The sequence below is a fragment of the Muntiacus reevesi genome, chromosome 2 (assembly GCF_963930625.1).
Source record: "Muntiacus reevesi chromosome 2, mMunRee1.1, whole genome shotgun sequence".
NCBI classification, from domain to species: Eukaryota; Metazoa; Chordata; class Mammalia; order Artiodactyla; family Cervidae; genus Muntiacus; species Muntiacus reevesi.
Genome location: NC_089250.1, coordinates 139,292,015 through 139,311,909, shown reverse-complemented (window position 1 = coordinate 139,311,909; position 19,895 = coordinate 139,292,015). Strand labels below are relative to the sequence as shown.

General features: G+C 38.2%; 1 protein-coding gene across 2 annotated transcripts in view; it reads right to left on the bottom strand.

The window, feature by feature from the left end:
• Nucleotides 1–17,836, bottom strand: part of LOC136158247 (cytochrome P450 2C19-like) — a 33,540-nt gene extending 15,704 nt beyond the window's left edge. The window contains exons 1-5 of one of the 2 annotated variants that reach the window (XM_065920037.1): nucleotides 17,669–17,836; nucleotides 15,977–16,139; nucleotides 15,652–15,801; nucleotides 2,099–2,259; nucleotides 773–949 (exon numbers count right to left, since the gene is read on the bottom strand). In XM_065920037.1, the coding sequence (XP_065776109.1) occupies nucleotides 773–949; nucleotides 2,099–2,259; nucleotides 15,652–15,801; nucleotides 15,977–16,139; nucleotides 17,669–17,836 (819 nt within the window). The remainder of the gene's footprint in view (nucleotides 1–772; nucleotides 950–2,098; nucleotides 2,260–15,651; nucleotides 15,802–15,976; nucleotides 16,140–17,668) is intronic. The other variant, XM_065920038.1, reaches the window with a different exon arrangement.
• Between the last annotated feature and the right edge of the window lie 2,059 nt (nucleotides 17,837–19,895).

Here is a 19,895-nt window from a genome sequence, read left to right as displayed (position 1 = left end):
AAAAAAAAAAAAAAAAAAAGAAAACAACCAGTAATTAAAATGACTAGATGAAAGTGTAAGGGCTGACATTCAGATTACTGGAAAAGATGTCAAATTACACAAATAAACCCTCAAATTTTGGGTCAGTTGATTTTTGACAAAGATGCTGAAATGATTCATGTGGGGAAAATAGTCTTTTCAACACATGATGCACGATTCATGCTCACAGACATGTAACTCCAACTCCATATCTCTGCCAATTCATTTTACTTCACACAAAATTAAGGCTTCTCTTCCACCTACCTACTCTTTCTCATCACAGGCCAATATATACAGCATTATGTATATAGCATTCACCCATCTGAAATTCCCTACCTTGCCCTTCAGTGCTAATATATTCAGATTTATTTCCAACCACCTGACCTGCAAAAAGTTCAGCTAGATTAAGCCAGTCTTTTCCATTTCCTAGTACAGTGTGTGCAACGATCATGTCCATCATCATATACCACAATATTTGTATTTTCTAACTTGTTTCTAAATGTTTCCTTTTCACCTGAGTGTCATTCTGTCTTTCCATAGGTATATTATCAGTATGTGAAGAGTAGAATCAATATATTCAACTGATTAAAGTTAAATGTTATATCTTCCATAATAGATTCTTGCTATAGATTTATGCACAATTCAAATACTTGTCAGCATAGAATGCCAAACCACTGAAATATCTCCAATAAATTCAATGACCCCCCCAAACTGCATAAGCAACCAAGTTAGTGAGTTGTCATTAACATTTTACCTGCTTCATCTTGATTAGGAAACAATCAATAAAATCCCGAGGATTGTTAATGTCCAGGGATGTTTGGTGTTCTCTTGTTTTCTCAAAAATATAACTCTTTAAATTAGCACAGTTTTTGAGGAATTTGTTATGGCTTCCTGGGAAATAATCAATGAGAACAGGAAAAGTATTGCAGACCTAGAAAAAAAACAATAGTTTATTAAATAAAGAACACTTTATGAAAATTTATATACTATATGCCCATTCTTGGTGAGCAGCCATGTTAAAATAGTAATATAACATGGTCTCTGTATTGAAGGAAATATTTATTTCACAATACACAGTATCTATGTTGATAGATGTATTTGGGGAAGAAAATTCAACCCAGGGATGAAAGATAATAATCATTTCCTATATTCACACATCATGTTTATAGTATAAAATCATCCTTATATCAATTATCTTATTATTTTTTTACAACAAGTTTTCCCTACAATCATGAAATAAGGGATGGATTTACATTTTATAGATGACAGTAGAGGTTAAGAGAATTTGGATAACTTGATATGCACAGAGCTGATTCCTGATGTTTCTATTTCTGTTTAGTAGCCTCAAACATAAAATCAGTATTTTAGAACCTAGAGGGTTCACAAGACACCATGAAACACAACTCAACATTTTATGGATAAAGTAACTGGGAACCAGATCAGTTAAGTGACCTTTATGAGGTCACACCATTGTCTTTTAGGCAGAGGGCAGAACATGTCAGCTCAGCACAGGGTACACCTGTGAGGTTTGTTTTTGGATCCTACACCAAGGAAACAATCATTCCGTCATCCCCAAAGCAACTATTCTGCCAGTCAGGGCCAACTGAAGCATCGAACTCTCCTGTCCTCGTCAGTGTCCCCTGGGAGCACTCTCCCCCTAAAGGAGATCTTCTCTTCCTTCCCCAAAGCAGATATTCCTGCCAATTAATATGCTGAAGTAGCAACTAAGTGGAGACAATGACTAGACTTGTGGGCAATGGAAGCCTTTCCAGAAGGGTCTGCAGGTCCTTCTACTGCTGTGGGCATGCTTTGGAGAAGTCACCCAAGTAGTTTATGGAAAAACCATTGAACAGAGTCAACAAAACTGAATTGCAGTTCTGTATCATTCTGGGCATGTATTTTCCTGTCTGCTCTTAAAGGGCTCAGCCATCTACCCCAGATGAGCACTCCATGATGCTAAGCTCTGGGCCAGACTGTGCTCTTCATACATTCACCTCACAGCTTTGTGCAAAGAGAGATCTGGACCTCATGCAGAAGAGAGCAGAAATGATTCCTCAAGAAGAAAGGAACTTAGCCTCACCTGCAGCCATGGAGAGCTCAGAATTCTGGCATTTTCATTAAACATTTTCATCATATCTAGAAAAAATTGATCTTTGTACTCAAAACGGTTCTGGAAAATAATGGAGCAGATCACATTGCAGGGAGCACAGCCCAGGATGAAAGTGGGATCACAGGGCAACCCTAAAAAATAACAATTTAAACACATCATTAAAGCATACATGTGAAAAACATTTTGCCTTTGAGACAACAGGTAAAGGTTATGTTAGAAAGTTTGTCAGTGTTTCTGCTACAAATTCCCTTAACAGCACAATATTCAACATGCATAAAATTAACACATCACTTTTATCTTGATCTGAATAGCTAGTTAAATAGCGTTTTTTTTTAAAAATTAAAATCATATCCACTGATAATACTTGTGCTCTCTTCACCCAGTGTTCCTTTGTCCAAGGGGTAAAGAAGAAAATATTTAAAAATATTATTTTCAAGAGAAATAGGAGAGACTATAAGTGCATCCCTTGGGTGGTTTACAATCCCCCTGGACTGGCAAGATGCAGAGCTGGTAGAGAACAGCAGGAGGCACACCATGCAATACAAACACTCAATCTGAATACAAGCAATTGTTGGGAAAAGGATTACGGAAGCTCAAAAAAGGAAAAGGGCAACTTTCAATTACTTGTAAGAAGTGGTTGTACTTGACATGGTCTTGAATAATTATATTTTGTAGTATTTGTGTGGTACCTCAGCATTTTCAAAGCCCCTTCAGTTAAACTCACTGAATATATTTCATACTAATGTTGTTAGGTATTGCTATGCCCATTTTAAAGAATAAGAGGACAAGGTCTTGAAAGCAGGAGAGATTCAGCCAGAGTCACATGGTAAGATAGGGGCAACACTGGGACTCAAACCTGGGTCTTTGGAATTCAAGTTCAATGGGCCATGCAATGCTCCCACTGCTTTCTAATCCTATCATTCTTTGGCTTTAAATTAGAATTTAAGAGCAAAGCCATGAAGCAAAATGAAAATGTAATTTAAAAATTGTGGGTACAGACAGGAGGAGCCAAGATGGCGGAGGAGTAGGACGGGGAGACCACTTTCTCTCCTAGAAATTCATCAAAAGAATAACTGAACACAGAGCAAACTTCACAAAACAACTTCCGATCGCTAGCTGAGGTCACCAGGCGCCCAGAAAAGCAGCCCATTGTCTTCGAAAGGAGGTAGGACAAAATATAAAAGATAAAAAGTGAGACAAAAGAGCTAAGGACGGAGATCCGTCCCGGGAAGGGACTTAATAGAGGACGTTTCCAGACACCGGGAAACCCTCGACCTGGCGGGCCTGGGGGAAGTGTTTGAATCTCGGAGTTTGAATCTGGCTGGGAGGGATAGAATAAATAAAACCCACAGATTACGAGCCTAAAAGCAACTCCCAGCAGAAAAGTACCCCAGACGCCCGCATCCGCAACCAGCAAGTGGGGGCGGAACGGAGAGGAGCGGGCGGCATTGCTTGGGGTAGGGTCTGGGGCCTGAGTGCCCTGAGGACAATCGGAGGGAGCTTTTGTGGGTTCCCAGCTTGAACTGTGGGAGAGCAAAAGAGAGAGAAAATTAACCGGCCCGAACACACTGCCGGCCGCTCGCAGAACAAAGGGACCGAGAAGGTCCTGAGAAGAGCTTGCAGGCTGCGGACCGGCCCAGCCCCGCCAGAGGCAGGAGGCAGGGGGGAGGGGAAGGGGGCAGGCTCGGCCCCAAGGACCACATCCCCTACCACACTGCAAACGGGCCTCCGCCTTCTAATCAAAGACCTCCGGGGATTCTGGATGGTCGACATCTGCCGGGAGGGTCGCGACTAGACACAGTACAAGCACCCGGCCAGTGCGGGCGGGATTGGGGCTGGGGACGCAGAGGGCAGAAGGCGCACGCACCCGACTGGCGCAGCGGAAACTGAGGCTGGGATAGCGCAGGACAGAAGGCGCGCCGCACACGGGGAGAGAGCGCCCGACAAGCGCCTGGCTGCCTGAGCCACTCGAGCGGCGTAGGGACAAACCGCAGGCGCAGCTTTGTGTACCGCGCTTTTGTGAATCACCCGAGGGCTGGAACCGCCTGGAGCCTGAGCAGCCCAGACGGAGAAAATAGCGCCAGCCCCTCCCTGCAGCGCCAGCCCCACCCCGGAGCGCGACGGAACTAGCTACCTGAATAAGAATCCACCTCCGCCCCCTGGGTCAGGGCAGAAATTAGGCCCTGATGAGACCGGCAACAGAAGCCAAATAAACAAAGGGAACCGCTTCAGAAGGGACCGGTGCAACAGATTAAAATCCCTGAAGAAAACACGGACTTCACCGGAAGGACCTATAGATATCGAGAAGTATAAGCTGGAACGAGGAGATATCTGAAACTGAGCCGAACCCACACTGACCGAAACAGCTCCAGAGAAATTCCTAGATATATTTTTTTCTTTTTTCTTTTTCTTTTTTTTTTTTAAGTAAGAAAAAAAAAAAAAATTTTTTTTTTCTTTTTTCTCTTTTATTTTCCTTTAAAATTCCCTATTACTCCCCCATTACTCCTTAACTTTCATTTTCATAAGATTTTTACGATTTTTTTAATTAGGTAAAACAATTTTTTTCTCTTTTTTTTTTTCTTCTTTTTCTTCTTTTTTTTTCCTTTTCTTTTTTCTTCTTCTCTTCTATTTTCTATTTTTCTTTTTCTCATTTCTTTTAAAGTCATCTAGTACTCCTCTTACTACTCCTTAATTTTCATTTTCAATACACTATAACCTTACAGGGGGAAAAAAAAAAAAAAAAGAAGAAGAAGAGAAGCCCTATTTTTATACCAAACTTCATATATATTCCTAAAATTTTTTTTTTTTTATGTTTTGGTTTTTGTTTTTAATATAGTATTTTTAAGAGTCTAACCTCTACTCTAGATTTTTAATTTTTGTTTTTCAGTATATGATATAAATTGTGAACATTTAAGAATCCAATATTCAGCTCCCATTTTTATTCAGGAGTGTGTTGATTATTCTCTCCCAATCTTGACTCTCTGTTTTCTACCTCAGAACACCTCTATTTCCTCCTTTCCCCTTCTCTTCCCAATCCAATTCTGTGAATCTTTGTGGGTGTCTGGGCTACGGAGAACACTCTGCGATCAGACAACTTCGTAGATCTGTCTCTCTCCTCTTGAGTCCCCCTTTTTCTCCTCCTGCTCATCTCTATCTCCCTCCTCCCTCTCCCCTTCCTCATGTAACTCTGTGAACCTCTCTGGGTGTCCCTAACGGAGGAGAAACTTTTCACCATTAACCTAGAAGTTTTATTATCAGTGCTGTATGGTTGGAGAAGTCCTGAGACTACAGGAAGAATAAAACTGAAATCCAGAGGCAGGAGACTTAAGCCCAAAACCTGAGAACACCAGAAAACTCCTGACTACCTGGATCTTTAAGTAATAAGTGACCGTCCAAAAGCCTCCATACCTACACTGAAACCAATCACCACCAAAGAGCCAATAAGTTTTAGAGCAAGACATACCACGCAAATTTCTCCAGCAACTCAGGAACATAGCCCTGAACGTCAACATATAGACTGCCCAAGGTCACACCTAACACATAGACCCATCTCAAAACTCATTACTGGGCACTCCATTGCTCTCCAAAGAGAAGAAATCAAGATTCACGCACCAGAACACTGACGCAAGCTTCGCTAATCAGGAAACCTTGACAAGCCAATCATCTAACCCCACCCACTGGGTAAAACCTCCACAATAAAAAGGAACCACAGAACTCCAGAATACAGAAAGCCCACTCCAGACACAGCAATCTAAACAAGATGAAAAGGCAAAGAAATACCCAACAGGTAAAGGAACATGAAAAAAGTCCACCAAGTCAAACAAAAGAGGAGGAGATAGGGAATCTACCTGAAAAAGAATTTAGAATAATGATAATAAAAATGATCCAAAATCTTGAAAGCAAAATGGAGGTACAGATAAATAGCCTGGAGACAAAGATTGAAAAGATGCAAGAAATGTTTAATAAAGACCTAGAAGAAATAAAAAAGAGTCAATTAAAAATGAATAATGCAATGAACGAGATCAAAAACACTCTGGAGGGAACCAAGAGTAGAATAACGGAGACAGAAGATAGGATAAGTGAGGTAGAAGATAGAATGGTGGAAATAAATGAAGCAGAGAGGAAAAAAGAAAAAAGAATCAAAAGAAATGAGGACAACCTCAGGGACCTCTGGGACAATGTGAAACGCCCCAATATTCGAATCATAGGAGTCCCAGAAGAAGAAGACAAAAAGAAAGGCCATGAGAAAATACTCGAGGAGATAATAGCTGAAAACTTCCCTAAAATGGGGAAGGAAATAGCCACCCAAGTCCAAGAAACCCAGAGAGTCCCAAACAGGATAAACCCAAGGCGAAACACCCCAAGACACATATTAATCAAATTAACAAAGATCAAACACAAAGAACAAATACTAAAAGCAGCGAGGGAGAAGCAACAAATAACACACAAAGGGATTCCCATAAGGATAACAGCTGATCTATCAATAGAAACCCTCCAGGCCAGAAGGGAATGGCAGGACATACTGAAAGTAATGAAAGAGAATAACCTACAACCTAGATTACTGTACCCAGCAAGGATCTCATTCAGATATGAAGGAGAATTCAAAAGCTTTACAGACAAGCAAAAGCTGAGAGAATTCAGCACCTCCAAACCAGCTCTTCAACAAATGCTAAAGGATCTTCTCTAGACAGGAAACACAGAAATGTTGTATAAACGTGAACCCCAAACAACAAAGTAAATGGCAATGGGACCATACTTATCAATAATTACCTTAAATGTTAATGGGTTGAATGCCCCAACCAAAAGACAAAGATTGACTGAATGGATACAAAAACAAGACCCCTATATATGCTGTCTACAAGAGACCCACCTCAAAACCAGAGACACATACAGACTAAAAGTGAAGGGCTGGAAAAAAATATTTCATGCAAACGGAGACCAAAAGAAAGCAGGAGTCGCAATACTCATATCAGATAAAATAGACTTTCAAATAAAGGAGGTGAAAAGAGACAAAGAAGGACACTACATAATGATCAAAGGATCAATCCAAGAAGAAGATATAACAATTATAAATATATATGCACCCAACATAGGAGCACCGCAATATGTACGGCAAACGCTAACAAGTATGAAAGAGGAAATTAATAGTAACACAATAATAGTGGGAGACTTTAATACCCCACTCACAACTATGGATAGATCAACTAAACAGAAAATCAATAAGGAAACACAAACCTTAAATGATACAATGGACCAGCTAGACCTAGTTGATATCTATAGGACATTTCACCCCAAAACAATCAACTTCACCTTTTTCTCAAGCGCACACGGAACCTTCTCCAAAATAGATCACATCCTGGGCCATAAATCTGGTCTTGGAAAATTCAAAAAAATTGAAATCATTCCAGTCATCTTTTCTGACCACAGTGCAGTAAGATTAGATCTCAATTACAGGAAAAAAATTGTTAAAAATTCCAACATATGGAGGCTAAATAACACGCTTCTGAATAACCAACAAATCATAGAAGAAATCAAAAAAGAAATCAAAATATGTATAGAAACGAATGAAAATGAAAGCACAACAACCCAAAACCTATGGGACACTGTAAAAGCAGTGCTAAGGGGAAGGTTCATAGCATTACAGGCTTACATCAAGAAACAAGAAAAAAGCCAAATAAATAACCTAACTCTACACCTAAAGCAATTAGAGAAGGAAGAAATGAAGAACCCCAGGGTTAGCAGAAGGAAAGAAATCTTAAAAATTAGGGCAGAAATAAATGCAAAAGAAACTAAAGAGACCATAGCAAAAATCAACAAAGCTAAAAGCTGGTTTTTTGAAAAAATAAACAAAATTGACAAACCATTAGCAAGACTCATTAAGAAACAAAGAGAGAAGAACCAAATTAACAAAATAAGAAATGAAAAGGGTGAGATCACAACAGACAACACTGAAATCCAAAGGATCATAAGAGACTACTACCAGCAGCTCTATGCCAATAAAATGGACAACTTGGATGAAATGGACAAATTCTTAGAAAAGTATAACTTTCCAAAACTGAACCAGGAAGAAATAGAAGATCTTAACAGAACCATCACAAGCAAGGAAATCGAAACTGTAATCAAAAATCTTCCAGCAAACAAAAGCCCAGGACCAGATGGCTTCACAGCTGAATTCTACCAAAAATTTAGAGAAGAGCTAACACCTATCTTACTCAAACTCTTCCAGAAAATTGCAGATGAAGGTAAACTTCCAAACTCATTCTATGAGGCCACCATCACCCTAATTCCAAAACCAGACAAAGATGCCACAAAAAAAGAAAACTACAGGCCAATATCACTGATGAACATAGATGCAAAAATCCTTAACAAAATTCTAGCAAACAGAATCCAACAACATATTAAAAAAATCATACACCATGACCAAGTGGGCTTTATCCCAGGAATGCAAGGATTCTTTAATATCCGCAAATCGATCAACGTAATACACCACATTAACAAATTGGAAGATAAAAACCATATGATTATCTCAATAGATGCAGAGAAAGCCTTTGACAAAATTCAACACTCATTTATGATTAAAACTCTCCAGAAAGCAGGAATAGAGGGAACATACCTCAACATAATAAAAGCTATATATGACAAACCCACAGCAAGCATCACCCTCAATGGTGAAAAATTGAAAGCATTTCCTCTGAAATCAGGAACAAGACAAGGATGCCCACTCTCACCACTACTATTCAACATAGTGTTGGAAGTTTTGGCCACAGCAATCAGAGCAGAAAAAGACGTAAAAGGAATCCAGATAGGAAAAGAAGAAGTGAAACTCTCGCTGTTTGCAGATGACATGATCCTCTACATAGAAAACCCTAAAGACTCTTCCAGAAAATTACTAGAGCTAATCAATGAATATAGTAAAGTTGCAGGATATAAAATTAACACACAGAAATCCCTTGCATTCCTATATACTAACAATGAAAAAACAGAAAGGGAAATTAAGGAAACAATACCATTCACCATTGCAACAAAAAGAATAAAATACTTAGGAGTATATCTACCTAAAGAAACAAAAGACCTATACACAGAAAACTATAAAACATTGATGAAAGAAATCAAAGAGGACACAAACAGATGGAGAAACATACCGTGTTCATGGATTGGAAGAATCAATATTGTCAAAATGGCTATTCTACCCAAAGCAATCTATAGATTCAATGCAATCCCTATCAAGCTACCAACGGTATTTTTCACAGAACTAGAACAAATAATTTCACAATTTGTATGGAAATACAAAAAACCTCGAATAGCCAAAGTAATCTTGAGAAAGAAGAATGGAACTGGAGGAATCAACCTGCCTGACCTCAGACTCTACTACAAAGCCACAGTCATCAAGACAGTATGGTACTGGCACAAAGACAGAAATATAGATCAATGGAACAGAATAGAAAGCCCAGAGATAAATCCACGAACCTATGGACACCTTATCTTTGACAAAGGAGGCAAGGATATACAATGGAAAAAAGACAATCTCTTTAACAAGTGGTGCTGGGAAAACTGGTCAGCCACTTGTAAAAGAATGAAACTAGAACACTTTCTAACACCATACACAAAAATAAACTCAAAATGGATTAAAGATCTAAACGTAAGACCAGAAACTATAAAACTCCTAGAGGAGAACATAGGCAAAACACTCTCTGACATAAATCACAGCAAGATCTTCTATGACCCACCTCCCAGAATATTGGAAATAAAAGCAAAAATAAACAAATGGGACCTAATGAAACTTAAAAGCTTTTGCACAACAAAGGAAACTATAAGTAAGGTGAAAAGACAGCCCTCAGATTGGGAGAAAATAATAGCAAATGAGGAAACAGACAAAGGATTAATCTCAAAAATATACAAGCAACTCCTGAAGCTCAATTCCAGAAAAATAAATGACCCAATCAAAAAATGGGCCAAAGAACTAAACAGACATTTCTCCAAAGAAGACATACAGATGGCTAACAAACACATGAAAAGATGCTCCACATCACTCATCATCAGAGAAATGCAAATCAAAACCACAATGAGGTACCATTACACGCCAGTCAGGATGGCTGCTATCCAAAAGTCTACAAGCAATAAATGCTGGAGAGGGTGTGGAGAAAAGGGAACCCTCTTACACTGTTGGTGGGAATGCAAACTAGTACAGCCACTATGGAAAACAGTTTGGAGATTTCTTAAAAAACTGGAAATAGAACTGCCATATGACCCAGCAATACCACTTCTGGGCATACACACTGAGGAATCTAGATCTGAAAGAGACACGTGCACCCCAATGTTCATCGCAGCACTGTTTATAATAGCCAGGACATGGAAACAACCTAGATGCCCATCAGCAGATGAATGGATAAGGAAGCTATGGTACATATACACCATGGAATATTACTCAGCCGTTAAAAAGAATTCATTTGAATCAGTTCTAATGAGATGGATGAAACTGGAGCCCATTATACAGAGTGAGGTGAGCCAGAAAGATAAAGAACATTACAGTATACTAACACATATATACGGAATTTAGAAAGATGGTAACAATGGCCCTATATGCAGGGCAGAAGAAGAGACGCAGAAGTACAGAACAGACTTTTGAACTCTGTGGGAGAAGGGGAGGGTGGGAAGTTTCGAAAGAACAGCATGTATCAAGTGCTCGGGCCTGTTGGGCTGGGAAGATCCAGAGGAATCGGGTGGAGAGGGGGGTGGGATGGGAGACCGGGATGGGGAATTCGTGTAACTCTATGGCTGATTCACATCAATGTATAACAAAACCCACTGAAAAATAAAAAAATTAAAAAAAAAAAAAAAAAAAAAAAATTGTGGGTACAAAAATAGAATCACAGACATAGAAAACAAACTGGTGGTTTCCAGTGGGGAGGGGTTTGATGGAGGGGTGGAGTGCAGTGGAAAGTTGGGGTTATAAAATGTTAAGAGTTATGTACAAAGTGTGGAAACAACAAGGTCCTACTGTACAGCATGGAGAACTATATTTGTTATCCTATGGTAAACCATAATGGAAAAAATATTTTAAAGAGACTGTGTGTGTGTATATATATATATATATATATATATATATATATATATATATATATGTATAACTAAACCACTTTGCTTTACAGCAGAAATTAACACATCATTGTAAATCAACTACACTTCAATGAAGGAAATTGATTAAAAAATAATTTAAAAAATTTTAAAAGATGAAACTTTCATAAAATTAATTACTCACATTGTCAATGCTGATTATCATTCATCTGAAAATTCTGTAGAAAATTAAACACTGGGGACTTTCCAGTGGTGGTCTGGTGGTTAAGAATTTACCTTCCAATGCAGGGGATGTGGGATCTATTAGAGAACTAAGATTCCACATGCCACGAGGCAACTAAGCCTGTGAACCTCAACCAGGAAGCCCATGTGCCGCAAACTACAGAGTCTGCAGACCACAACCAGAGAGAAACCCACATGCTGCAGTCAAGATCCAGGATGCCACAACTAAAATTCAGTGCATCCAAAACTAAATAAATACAAAGAAAAAAGAGGAGAAAGTTAGAGAACAATCAGCTGCAATCTCAGGGTATCAGTTATATGAATGAATTATATTCATACAAAGAATTTTTCTGAATTTTTTCAAATCATGGAAAATCTGTACTAGATAATGTGCAGTGTTGCTTAGAACTTCAAGATAAAGCTATTTAAAAGGGAGACAATGTGATAAATAGATACACTGGAATTTTATTCAGTCATAAAAATGAAAGACTGCATCATATGCTACAACATGAATGAAAAGTGAACATACTGTACTAAGTGAAAATAATTGATTACAGAAGAACAAATGTTGCGTGATTCCACTTATATTTGTATGTATATATATATGTGTATACATACATATGTATATATGTTTTTATATACACACACACACACACACACACACATATATATATATATATGTATATAGTAGTCAGACTCATAGACACAGAAAACAGAATGCTAGTTGCCAGAGTCTGGGGGAAGAGGAAATAAAGATGACTCCAGTAGGCCTCTGCCCTTGAGTAACTCATGCAAAGAATGAGATCTAGAAACCTCATTGTGTCCCTAGGGAATTCATGTAAGAGTATCAGCAAATGTTGGTTTCTTTGTTGGTGTTGTGTTGTTTTTTTAAGGTACAGAAGGTTCCAGGAAGAGATTTTTCTCAAAAGCCAGTTCAAACCAGGTTGGGCCCAACCACAAGACTGGAGACTGAGCACACAAACCAAAAACTGTCCAAAAGCTACCTTTGCTTCATGTGAATGCTAAAATCTCCTCTGCAGTCAGAGATTAAGGCCCATTAACATAACACAAGATGTATGAAGAAGCACGTTCCCAAACTGGGCTTCTGTGAAATTATGACCACCTTTATATGTAATGACAAAACTTTCCTGCTAATATTCATCCCCTGCCCTGATAAAAGGACAAAGCTTTCCTTGTTCAGGAAGCCAGAAAAATGATTCCCTTTACTAGATGCAAATAAATACTTCAATTTGTATGGCAATTACTCTTGGAGTTGTCTCTGATTAAACACTCACTAAGAAGTGAACTCCTTTTGGTATGGTAACAGAGAGTCATAGTTCAAAGAGTACAGAGTATCAGATATGTGAGATGAAAAGTTCTAGAGACTTGCTGTATGACAGTATGATCATAGATAACAAACTCAGTGCTGTAAGCAAGTATTCACTGAACTTTTGCTAAGATGGTAGATTTCATGTTAGGTGGGGTTTTTTTGTTTTTTTTTTGTTTTTACTATAAATTTACTATAAAGGTTTTGGGAAGAATTGGTAGGACATAGATAAAAGAAACATGTATCTTGGGCTTCTGTGCCAGGTTCCAGGGTCCTAAGTCTAAAAAAAAAACACATTTACTTTAGCTAGACTGGCAGAGGTAATTTGGAAAACAGGTAATTTGGGGGTGGGTATTTCTTTGTCTATATGTGAGTCACAGGTAAAATCTGATTTGCTGACTTTTGTTTCACTTAATACAGGATAAAGAATTTAATTTTTTTTGGTTTATTAGAGTAGTTTTATTGCTGTCAACCAAAGAACTAAAAAACTAGGTATAAAGAACCAAAAGAAAGAAAAGTTCAATCACAAAAGAAAAGAACACATGAGCAATTAGGTGTGGGTTGCTCCTAGATAGAGAAACTCAATCAGTAAAGATGTAAGTTTTCTTCCAGATTAATTATTATAATTCTCCGCAATCATGATTCCACTGTAAGGGTGTGACTCAATTAATTTATTTGAAAAACAAGAAAATAGGACAACTTGTATAGTTCAGTGGATCTTCCCATCAGTTAGGGGAAAAAAAGAACAAATAAGCTCTGTTTATTGTAGGAAGGAACAAGAATAAACACATACATAAACAAACATAAAAGAAATCTGGCAATAACTTCATAAATGATAAAATTCTAATTGAAAACTAGTAAAAAGTTATTCAAACAAGTTATACCCTTCCCCCATATTACAAACACACACTCACATGCTCTAGTTTAACTAAAGGTGTAAATTTAAAGTATAGAACCATAAAAGTTTAAGAAACGTTTAAGAGACTATTTTCATCACCTTGGTGTAGGGAGGGTCTAGGTTAAGAAAAAAGCTTTGAACATCATAAGGGAAAGAACAGATATATTTGTTTACATAAAACATAATAATAGAAGTTACTACACAGCAAAAGTCACCATAAACAAAGATTGAAAATTCATTTGACAAGTGAATACATACTTTCTCTCAGTGATTCAAGAACTGCAATTTTAAACAGCTAGTCAAATTGAGAATGATTGAAAGACCTATTGAGAAGGAAGCTCCAAACACTGGACAGAGATAAGTATATTTCTGCTGGGCAATTTGGTAAAGGACCTTAAATTATAGTGAAGTGAAAGTCACTCAGCCATGTCCAACTCTTTGTGACCCCATGGGCTATACAGCCCATGGAATTCTTTAGGCCAGAATACTGGACTGGGTAGCCTTACCCTTCTCCAAGAGATCTAGCCAATCCAGGGACTAAACCCAGGGACTGAACCCAGGTCTCCTGCATCGCAGGCAGATTAAGTGCACAGCAATTTCAACTCACCAAATTTACTTTTAGAAATTTATTAAATGGAAATACATTGACAAATACAATAAGATAATATATGTTTGATCCTTTGAGCATAGTAATAATAACTTGGAAACAACCTGAATGATCAACATTGGTGGATTATTCATGAAAAAAAAAAAAAATAAGCAAAACCATGCAGGAAAATATTTATTATACAGTCATTAAATATTCTGAATTATGACTAAAAGTAATAAACATGTTCATAAGACATCAAGTTATATAAAGTGGGTTACTATATTCAGTTTATGTCTACACTATGGAGTATAATCCCAAAATACTTAAAATAGCAGAATTTGGGACTTCCAAGTTGGTCCAGTGGCTAAGACTCCATGTTCCCAATGCAGGGGGCCTGGGTTCAATTCTTGGTCAGTGAACTAGATCCCAAATACCGTATCTAAGACCCAGTGCAGCCAAATAAATGAATATAAAAAAAATAAATAGTGGAATTTGTAACATAAGCTGAAAATTAGAGGCATTGCAACAAACACTTTATAGGTGATTATACCTGGTACTGCAAGGTAAATAATTACCATACATTTGTTACAAAGTCTAATAACAGTAGGGCAAAGTTTGAAAATTGAAAAGAGAGTCAAATTTGGCTTAGAGAAGACAGGGTAAGCAGGTGTTGAAATGTTGAAATCTAGTTAAATAAAACATTTTGTAACTTATGACATAGCAATTATTTATTCAAAATATATAAATCAATACAGTATTATGCAACAGAAAATAATGAGTGCTGCTATTTTAAAACAGTGTTGATTTTTAGAAAGATCATAACTGATGAGAACTGCAATAAGATATCCCTAAACGATTAAAATCATATGGCATTACTATTGGCCAGAATTGTAGGTTTGGCCCCTGGAAGTACTCTCAGACAAATCTGTGAGGATGAACACATAAATATGGTTTAATTAAGTGGATGTACATGATACTAGTTTCACGCTCCATAAGGGTATGAGAAGGTCGTTCCCACCCTGTCTAGTTAACAAGTATTCCCTGCTGAAATGCTCTGAAATAGACAATCCATATTTATGCCATGAGAAAAACATTGTTTTCTCACTTTTTCAGGAAATGATTCAGAGATCTTCGTTGGTATTTCTGATGTGAAAACAAGGTTCAGAGAAAGTATGATAAGTGAACTTTAAACCCACACTGTGTGCACAACCATGGGTGTACACCAAACTATCAGCATGGCTACGCAAAAGCTCCCTCGGCTCCCTCTTCTTCACAGCCTCCCACTTCGAAGGAAGGGCTGGCAATCATGATCCATAGGAGCAATGTGGCCACTCCTGAAATGTTTCCAAGGGCGTCACTGGAGAAGACAGCAGTCCGTTAAAGTCAGAGTTATAGATAATAGACTCACCCACCATTGGTTTTTCTCAACTCCTCCACAAGGCAACGCGCTTCCTCTTGAACTCGGTCCTCAATGCTCCTCTTCCCCATCCCCAAATTCCGCAGGGTCATGAGGGAGAAGCGCCGGGTCTCCTTCCATCTCTTGCCATTGCTGAAAAGGATTCCTACCAGGAGAAACAGAAACTATTAACAGCAGGGAGGCCCTAGGCAAGGAGGAGTGAGCTTACAGTTGGCAGCCTTTCTGGTGGATCCAGCTCTGCTGGAGGGCTCTTCAAATCCCTCTTTTCCATCCTCCTCATCCCCATTTTGAATGCAGAACATGTGCACATGCACACTTACCATGTCCTTTTCTAACTTTTTCATTCACTGGGAGGCGGCCTCTTCCAGAAAACTCCTCTCCTAGATCAATCAGAGCTTCCTTCACTGCTTCATACCCATGCAAGACCACCATGGGCTTCATGCCAAAATACAGAGTGAACACAGGGCCATAGACTTTTGAGAGCTGGGAATGGAGATGCATGTAATAGTAAAAGAAGTCAATATTTGATAATACATTATGCCTGATGCAGAACATGTTATCATCCTACAATTATGTTTTTCTTCTGCCACATACAGCCTAAATATTCCTGAATTCAATACCTAAACATGATGGTGGTTGTTACAGCTTCCGCTAATGGCTGAACTGCAATGCCAGGCAATGACAAAAGTAATTGGTACACAATGACAACTAATCCTCATATCAACACCTTCAGCAAGTTTATTTGCTCCACTTATAAATAAGGAAACCATAGTCAAGGAATTCCATTTCATGCCAGTGTCCCAGAGTTACTATATATAGAGGATTGAAATTTGAATCTCTCCTTGTTCAACTTCTGATCCTTGAACGATAAATGATTCCTCAAAGCCCACCTTTAAACCAACACCCAGCTGACTGCTTCAGAGTTACATGTAGAGTTCTTCCCATGAGAATTCTCATTCTCCAGTCCTGTGATGAATGCTACGATTATTTTTTGAAGGATAGTTGACTTATAGTACTGTTACAAGACTACAGTACTAGTTTCAAGATTACAGCAAACTGATTCAGTTTTATATACACATATATGTATGTATGTATATATACACATATATGTATGTATATATGTTTGTATATATACATATTGTACAATGTGTATCACATGTGTATATATGATTCAGTTTTATATATATGTATGCATACGTACATGTATGTATATACATACATATGTATAATATATATAATACATAAATATAAAACATGTTATTTTTTCAAATTCTGTTCCATTATAGGCCATTGCAAAATGCTGAATATACTACAATTCTATATTATAAAAAATAAGATCAAATGGTTCTAATGCCCAGCCTTGGTTGAGATCCACTGGTGTCACTAACACAGAAAGAGAGGAAGCATCATTGAGGCAGTGCCAGGACATGCAGCATCTCACGGAAGAACATCATCGTCCATCCTGCAGCATTCACAGGGTACAGACGGCAGCTTCCTGCAGAATCCAAATGAACGCTGCTGCCGCCAGTTGGACCCTGACTGACAACTTCTTTCTTTCACTTACTTATGCTGGTCTTGAACACAGAGCTATTTCCTTCATACCAAGTCCAATGTGCTTCTTTAGAAAAGTTCTGTTTTCATAGAATTGACCATCTGAACAAAATACACAGCTTATATAGTACACGTCTTCTGCAAGGAAATTTTTTTATTGCCAAACACTTCATTACCAATTTACCTTCAGCCCCAAATCAAAGCAAATGGCTGTGATATAAAGAAGGAAAGCAATACTCTAGCTTTTGACACATTATTATTTTGATTGCTCCATTCAAAGAGCTAAATTTCCTCTACTCACAAAACACATTATTTTGTTTCTCTATGACAATGACAGAGCTAAAAAAAAAAAAAACCAAAATGGGAAATATCAAAGTTTATGTACATATATATAATTTTTTTAGTTTGGCTTAATTTACTCACTGTTTTCAGGACATTGGAGGAGCATAAACTCTACTTACATTACTTAAGGATTTGCTGATGTTCTTAACATCTAACTGTAGGATGTTTCCAAGAATCGGGAGAGGAGTGGGGCCCGGCGGGAGCTTCCCTTTCCCAGATCTCTGTTTCCAGAGTGAGAGGAGAAGCAGAGAGCAGAGGCAGAGTACCAGGTCCACAGCCAGATCCATTGACACTGTCTCTTCTCACTCAGATGGCTGTCAGCATGAAGTCTAAAGATTTCATAATAATCCCTTTTAATTCACCCTTGGCCTCTCCCATATAAACAGGCCAATCAGTTATATCCACTTTGCACTCTATTCTGAGTAGACTTTACCCCACTGATAAAAATCAGAATAAGCTGTCCTTTACTCTTGTTTTCTCTGTGTCCAGTGACCGCTCTGGAGAATCTGGTTTAATCACAGTAGATGCTGTTCCAGTTATAATTTTACAAAGTGTTTCCATTATGCAGCCAAGATTGAGAACTACTGAAATAAAAGATCTAATGACAAAAAGGGTTTGAAATTCTGGATTCAAATCAATGACCAACTGTGAATGTATCACTTTGAGGACAATCACTGTAATACCTACCCTCTTTATTTGAAAAGAATGCTCTATCTAATGCTAGGTATTTTGTCCTTGAAAGTGAAAGACTTCGAAGTATTTGAATGCATTGTACTAACATTGCACTTGTGGCTGTTTAGTCACTAAGTCGTGTCCAACTCTTTGTGCCCCCATGGACTGTAGCCTGCCAGGCTCCTCTGTCCATGGGATTTCCCAGGCAAGAATACTGAAGTGGGTTGCCATTTCCTTCTCCAGGGGATCTTCCTGACCTAAGGATCGAACCTGCCTCTCCTACATTGGCAGGTGGATTCTTTATCACGGAGCCACCACAGAAACCCAACATTACTGTTACCTATTCATAAGATAGTTAATGATGACATATTTAAGAAAATCAAAATGGAGTAATTGTGGGCAGTCATTGTGGATGTGATTTCAGACACGTTCCTGCATCACTGACTACTTCAATTCTGAACTGTGTCAAACTCAAGTAGTCCACCAGCCATTTGCAAAATGATATATACTGGTAACTCTTAAATACAAGTTTAAAGTTTCAAAACTGCCTGCTTCACAACTATTTAATCACTTCAGACACAACCAACCTTTGCTTAACAAGCATCTTTACATCTTTCCATCTCCAATCCTAATTCTTTTCTTTTTCCTTGGCTTAAGACAACACTAATTTATTATCCTACAATTCTAGAGGTCACAAATCTGAAAATTAAGGTGTTGACAGGGCTGCATTCCTCCTGGAGGCTCTCAGGAGAATCCATTTCCTTGTCTTTTCCAGTTTCTAGAGGCCACCTGCATTCCTTAGCTCATGACTACCTTCCCCATTGCCAAGGTCAGCAGCACAACATCTTCATGGCTCTTTGATCCCCTTGACTGCCTCCTTAATGGACTCTTACAATTCCACTGGGCATACCAGGTAATCCAGGATGATTTTCTATTCTCAAGATCCTTACTTTTTAAAATTTTTAATTTTTTGTACAGTTATTAAAGGTTACTTTCCATTAACAGCTATTACAAAATATCCAACCCTAATTTTTGACACAATTTGTAATATTTGCCCTTATAAACTTCCTCATTTTGTAGTGTGGAAGAACACGGCTTAAATACTTCTTGGATATGTGTCTTCTGAGCAACAGTCCTAACAAATCCCAAATAAACAGCTCTTGATTTCAACCAGATCTCCATTCTGGAAATTCATGGTTAACAATAGCATAATTTGAGCATCCTGAATGACCAAAGACATATAGAATAGTTGTCTAAGTAATTCAACATGACTTTTACCTGGAAATCCCAGGACTACCCTAACAAAAGAAACACTGGAAGGTAGAGATGGTAAATTTGTTTTTATCAAATGAGGGAAAGGGAGATTCTGGATAAAGAGGACAACCATCCAGTGTCACACGGCTCATAATAAATTAGGATTTAAACTGAAATTTTCTGATGCCCATTGTGATGCTCTCTCATATATACCACAGCTGTCTCAGGGACAATTTTAGGAAAAAACCCCCACAAAATCAAACACCCTAAAATGGTACTCTGAATATGCACCACATTGACAGTTCACAAAACAACAGGCATCACAGTAAATACATCTCCCTGGACTCCAAGGTGAAAAGGGTCATAGATTCTCAAGTGGAGAAATGTTAATAACATACTCTCCCCTCCTCATCAGCAAAA